Genomic DNA, 6,553 nt, shown 5'->3' on the forward strand with positions numbered 1-6,553 from the left:
ACCGCGACAATGACCATAATCACACCAGCAATACCCGCAAGGCTGCCGTACAGGATGTTGCTGCGCTGAGCGAGGGCGTAGTTGGGATCTCCGGCAATGTCCCTGTCCAGAGGGGTGTAGAGACTGTGTCCAACAAGTGCCTCGATGAGGGACACATTGGACTTGGTGTCATTGACAAAAACATGGACTAAGGCGGTGGTGTGGCGAGGAGGTTTGCCTTTATCGCTGACTTTCACCACCAGGCGGTGAAGCCCGTTGTGTTTGCCGGTGAACTCCTCCACCAGTGTGATCTCTCCGCTGTCGGGCGAGATGTCGAACAGGTGGTACGGGTTGCCGCCTGTGATGGTGTAGACTAGCTCAGCATTGGGTCCAGAGTCAATGTCTTCAGCCTCTACTACCTCCACACGGGTGTCAAGCGGGGTGACGGGTGACATGTACTTGTAGGAGGAGTTAGCTGGTTTGGTGACGTAGGGAGCATTGTCATTCTCGTCCAGGACGTTGATTGTCACCCCAACATAGGAGGATCGAGATGGGTCACCAGCATCTACAGCCTTCAGCCGGAAGGAGTAGGTGCTCTCCTTCTCACGGTCGAAGGATATGCTGGACAGGATGGTTCCTGTGCCGTTCTGGATGATAAATTTACCATTGTCCGGTTCCACATACAGCCTCACCCGGGCGTTCTCACCCTTATCTGCATCAGTGACGGTCACAACACCGACAGGATTCAGTGGCAGCATGTTCTCAATGACGGAGAAGCTGTAGCCGCTGAGCATAAACTTTGGGTCATTGTCATTGCGGTCCAGAACATTAATCACCACGGTAGCAGTGCCAGTTTTGCTAGGAATGCCCTTGTCAGCTGCCGCCACTCGAAACTCGTACTGCTCCGTCTCTTCCCGGTCCAGCATGTTCTTCACACGGATCTCTCCAGAGTTGGGTTGAATTTCAAAGAGCCTGGTGGCATGGAGGTCGATGATGCTGTAGACCAGCTCTTCGTTAGAGCCGCTGTCTGCATCTGCCGCCGTGATGACCAGCACCTTGTCACCTGGCTGGTTGCCCTCTGCAAAGTCCACCTCAACTCGTGAAGGGGAAAAGATTGGCGTGTTGTCATTAATGTCTGTGACCTGTACTTTGAGGGAGTTGGTGCTCGACAGGGCAGGGTTTCCAGAATCCACAGCGACAATTTCAATCCTGTAATCCTTAATATTCTCATAATCCAGCAAGGTAGTTGTTTGCAGGAAGTACTTCCTCTTCCGATCGTTGGAGGACTCGCTTGCAGGTCGAAGCTGAAAGGGGACATCACCGGCAACCACGCACGTCACCACCGCATTTTCCCCCTCGTCACGGTCCGACACCTGGACCAACGCCACAGGTGTGCCGATGTGCATGTCCTCAGAGATGTTGGCCACCCCATTGTGATGCGTCACCAAACCGATACCACGGATCTCGATGGCAGGGGAGTTGTCGTTCTGGTCCCTGACGCTGATGATCACTTGGACTTTGGAGCTCTTGGAGTTGGGCCCACGATCTTTGGCGAACACAAAGAACTTGAGGAAGCTTTCCTCCTCGCGGTCCACCAGCCCCTTGACGTAGATAACGCCCGTAGACCGGTCGATCCGCAGAAGCCTCTGGACTGCCTCAGATGCCTGATGGAGGCTGTAGTCAATCTCTCCGTTGGTTCCGGTGTCTGCATCGTTTGCTCGGACCTGCAAGGACAAAAGAAGAGGTTTAGCTTCTGACACGGTACCACAAGAACTCCAAAATAGGTTTTGCAATAAGATAAAAAAGTTTCAGAACATCTTAACTCCTCCAAACAGCATTAAGGGACATCAAGTAAAGTGGTTCATCACTGTTGAGTTGCAGAAAAGAACTTGGAAAAACAATACATTCAATTGAGGAAGCCATGTGTTTGATTTGATTTGGTTTCCATTACTGACAGGAAATCTTCTGTATTGTTTTATCTTGGATCGATTCATAAGAAGTAACTGGCAGCCTTTGTTTCCCATTATACCTTCAGTTACAATTTAAGGATTATTTAGATTTTTTGACTTTCCAAGAGTCCCTACCTTAACTAATCCATCACTACAAAGCCCTTTGTGTTTTCCTGAGGGGGAGAAAGTGTTTCTTCTATGTGTGAAACATAATAGACGATCATAGCTTAGCGCACACACCCACACAACAACAACTAACGGCCGTGCAGCGGATCATTGGCATCTAATGGGCAGATGAGTGAATGTTAATGTTCCTCTCATTATCAGAAAAGCCCTGGGTCCTCGGGGCCCATTAGGACACAGAGAATGGACCAACATCGGACACGATCCGGCCTCGTACGCCCAAACCCAAAGTAAATGGAGGTAATTACTCAATTAGGAGGTACGATCAGTCAGCAGAGCATCACTTAGGATGTGCTCATTAGGACACCTTTTCTATCTACACATCTAATATCTTTTAATTGCATTCATTCAGTGCCATTGCTGCTGTTAGGAAATGTAGGTCGCTGTGTAGCTTTTAAATGTAGATGTTGAACAGCGGATTTAAATGTCCCAGCAGCATTTTCTTGGGACTTAAAGTCATGTGAGTTAGTGTTTTTAAACTTTAAGGCCATTATTCCTTTTTACACATAACTGGGTCTGAGCAAAGCTTGCAATCACCAAATCATCTCATACAAATGGCTTGTGTTAAAGAAATCTGTATGATTAGAACATATTTAGACACAGAATTGAGTCAGGTTGTTTGGACAAAGGACAAAGGTAGCTGAGATCAACCTGAGATGCCATAGTGTTTTTTGAAATACAAGATTAAGACCTCTCTGGTGTCTGTAATATAAATGAATATCAAGCCAGATGTAAAGAGGGGGAAACAACTAGCCTGCTGAGTCCAAAGATTACAAAATATGAAACAATAATAATAAAAAAAGAGATATTATGAGTTCATTAGAGAGATTTATTTGTGATAGGTTGCCTTTTAAGAGAGCTGTTTTCCCCTGCTTGAAGTCTTTATGCTAAGCTAAGCTAACTAGCTGCTGGCTGTATCTTCATTCTGAGTGTACAGGTAGGAGAATAGATAATGTTCCCATAAAACGCAAAAGGTCAAATAATCATTTTGAGTTACAAAAATATTTGAATGTCAAGCTATATTTTGGGGGAATTAAATGCTACAAATGTTAAAATCTAGAGTATTTATTATTGATGTGATACTGCAGCCATAATGGTGAGTGGTGTTAACATTTAACACCATGAAGCTTTAATGAAGGGCAGAATATGACATTGTCCATGTGGGGAAAAAACATTTATTGAACGTTTTAGCAGGAAATCAGAGAGTTAAAAGATGAAAGCAGCCAACAGAATCTGTAAGGGGGTTTTCTTTTCAGCACTGACTCTGGTTGATACAGCCACATAATAAATATCTGGTTTCCTCTCGGCTCAGGATCACAGACTGTGACAGACCGTCACCGTTACCCGGGGTGACCGTGGAAACCACTGATCCAAGTCAGAGAGGTTAAGGTTAAAGAAAGCATGAAAGTGAAATTATAATTTCTCCCGCCCATTGATTTCCTTTCCTCCAGTGTGGCTTTAAGCAGCAGACATCACCAAACAGCGGTGAATTATTGACAGCTTTGGAAAATTGTGTATCGAACAGTTGAGCTGCTGTGATGAGGCTGGCCGCTCTCCAAGGCCGCGCTGTGCAGACGAACAGCAAATACACAGCGTTTATCTCCCAGTTAACAATTAACCAGCGGGCGCACTGGTTCACAAATGAGCCGGCCAAAGTCTCTGCTCGTTTTGCAACACTTAACCTCTCCTGCCCGCTTAATATATCTCATATTAATCCATTGATTTCTACCTTCCGACACAATTACTGGACATAAAATACACACTGCTTTCACACACACACATGTAAATAATATGTACACATGACCAAATATGTATATGTTCATTTTAATTAATTTCTTATTTTATAGTTATTTATCATTTTTAGCTTTGATTTATCCTTAATTGTATTAACGTGTGCTGTCCTGTTTTTCAATCTTACCCTGTTGCTGTTAAACTATGAATTTCCCAACGGGGATTAATAAAGATCTTATTTTATCTGAAAGGAGGATGTAGGAATCAGTTTAGACTCGAAAATGACTGCTGAAATATAATCCATCGCAGTTTATATCTTTATTTACTCAAATTAATTTCAATGTCACAGCTTTGGGAAGCTTATTGTACATTGATTAATCAGCTGGGTGTGCCAGAAATATTAGTAATCATCTTAATCGTTTTATTTTGCTGTTAGTGTTTAGAGAAAATGACTTTCTTGATATTCTCATTTATTCTTTTATCCTTAATAAGCTTTAGATTTGATGAGATCCTTCATCTAAAAAGAACAACAATACTGGAGAAACAATTTGCCCGAAGATATTTAATTATCCGCCAAAGAACAGTTATGATATTTAGTCAATAAAAGGCCCCTTAATGAACCTTTCTGACACAAATCTCAAAGCCGTTAAAGCAGATGTGTTTGTTTTACATTACAGATGTTTCTCATTACTCTGTCAAACCCTCCATGACTATGTAGGCCTAAGAAGAACATGAGGTGTGACTGAAAGATGAAATGAACACAAAAAGCATGGAAGTGGACCTTGAGTAAAGATGTTTGTTATTCAACCAAAGTCAAAATGTTTTGGGCCATTGTTGGGCGTTTGCTCCTGTCGGCCATTGTATTTTACTGATATAAAGTGACACCTGGAAGGAAGTAAATCCCTCTAGCACCGGACAGCTTGGTTTTTTAAAGGAAGCAGGCTCAAATATGTATAAAACGCGGGTCAAAAAGCAGGGATATACAGGTGTGTGTCGCCATTGGACACTTTAAACGGGTCTTGCAGCGTCATCAGTCGCCCCTGTGCCTCCGTAGCATCACTCCTCAAAACGCACGTTAAGTGAAATGAATTCTGCTGCTCTCTGAAATGCAACGAGCCACATCCGGCAATAATACCAATAAGCCCCGTGGATAATCTCATGACTGACTCAGATTAAGTCATGCACGGCTCGCTGCAAGCCTGGCTGGTCGCTCTGCAGTCGGGGGGGGAGGGGAAGTGAAGAGGACACAGAGAGGAGGGTTTGTTCAACGAAGCCAAACCCAAGCGACATCACGTCCACCACGGGCTCAAAGGTGAAGCTGAATCAGTGGTTAATATGTGGCTACACACAGAGGTCCCACGCCCTGCTTCACCTCCAACGCACCATCTGTCTGTACGGATAATTGAGCAGCGCATTATGTGCAGTGTTGTCCTGCAGCGAGACGTGTTATCGCCAACAGGGCCAAAAGGTTCCTCTGTAATGTTAGCACGACAGGAACAACTCTGTGACACGGAGAAGGACAGATTTATCCAGAGTGTAAAGATCGAAAATGGGACTGTCTGCCTTCATATTTGTATTTTGTGCCTTTGAGCTTTAGTGTTTGCAGACCATTTACAAACACACAAAGCTATTTACACTAGAGGAAAGGGAATACCACAAAAAGCATAATATGGCCCCTTTAGAAGCTTAAAAGTTAGAATATCTTTGCTGTTTTTTGTGACCTTTTGAAGTATTTTCAATTGAGTTCATGTGTCTAAAAATATCTGTTTGTTGAGTTGTGCAATTTCCTTTTCTCAATTGTTTCCAAATACTATAAAACCTGGCGATATGTGGAATTTTAATGAAGTTGATTTCATTGGGTCTCCTGTGTAATGCCTTTTCTTTCAGTTTTAATAATGCACCATACACTTTTTTAGATGTTGGTGTTTCTTTTTTCTAGATCAAAGATTTCAACTTAAGCGACAGCTGACGAACATGAGAGGTAAACAATTAAACAACACATCAAACACAGCAGATTTACATTGACCCTAGGGATGTCCCGATCACCTTTTTTTGCTCCCGATCCGATTCCGATCATTTGATTTTGACAATTTGCCGATACCGATTTTTCCCGATCCGATCTTTATGCAAAGCATTAAGAGAAAAAAAAGCATTCAAGTTGTCCCTTAAGGTTATTTTTTTATTTAAATTGGATATTCTATCCAACATGGATATAGCTTCTTTCTTTCACAGCAGCATTGGATCAGTTCAGTTGTGCAGCATTGGATCAAAACAAAATAAAGCTTTCAGTACTCGTTAGCTTACTGCTACAATTAGACGCTGCGCCCACTCTGTTGCCAGATTTGAGAGAAATAAGCAGGTCTATGAAAACAAGCCCCAAAGAAGCAACACATACATGATGTTCTGTCATTTGAAACCAAAACTAAGGCCTCAGGATGACTTTAAGACTTGACCATGGTCATTTTTGTTTTGTAACATTGAATACAACATTTTTAAAAAAGTATTTAAAAAAAAATTAAAAATCCCGATCCCCGATTTTTTCCCTCCCGATTCCGATCTTTTGAAAATCACGTTCGGCTCCGATCCCCGATCACGTGATCGGATCGGGACATCTCTAATTCAAATAGTTAAAATAAACAGCTGCAAAACACAAACATACACGCAAACACACACTGTAAATTGATACAGCATGCAGTTACACACCCCCTCTC

General features: G+C 43.0%; 1 protein-coding gene across 1 annotated transcript in view; it reads right to left on the bottom strand.

Annotated features, from left to right (window-relative positions):
* The window catches only part of LOC104943204 (protocadherin-1-like), a 40,190-nt gene that overhangs the window by 1,866 nt on the left and 31,771 nt on the right, over window positions 1–6,553 (bottom strand). The window contains exon 3 of the mRNA XM_010768541.1: window positions 1–1,703. Within this exon, the coding sequence (XP_010766843.1) occupies window positions 1–1,703 (1,703 nt within the window). The remainder of the gene's footprint in view (window positions 1,704–6,553) is intronic.

The sequence above is a fragment of the Notothenia coriiceps genome, unplaced genomic scaffold, assembly GCF_000735185.1.
Source record: "Notothenia coriiceps isolate Sejong01 unplaced genomic scaffold, NC01 NC01_scaffold00005787, whole genome shotgun sequence".
NCBI classification, from domain to species: Eukaryota; Metazoa; Chordata; class Actinopteri; order Perciformes; family Nototheniidae; genus Notothenia; species Notothenia coriiceps.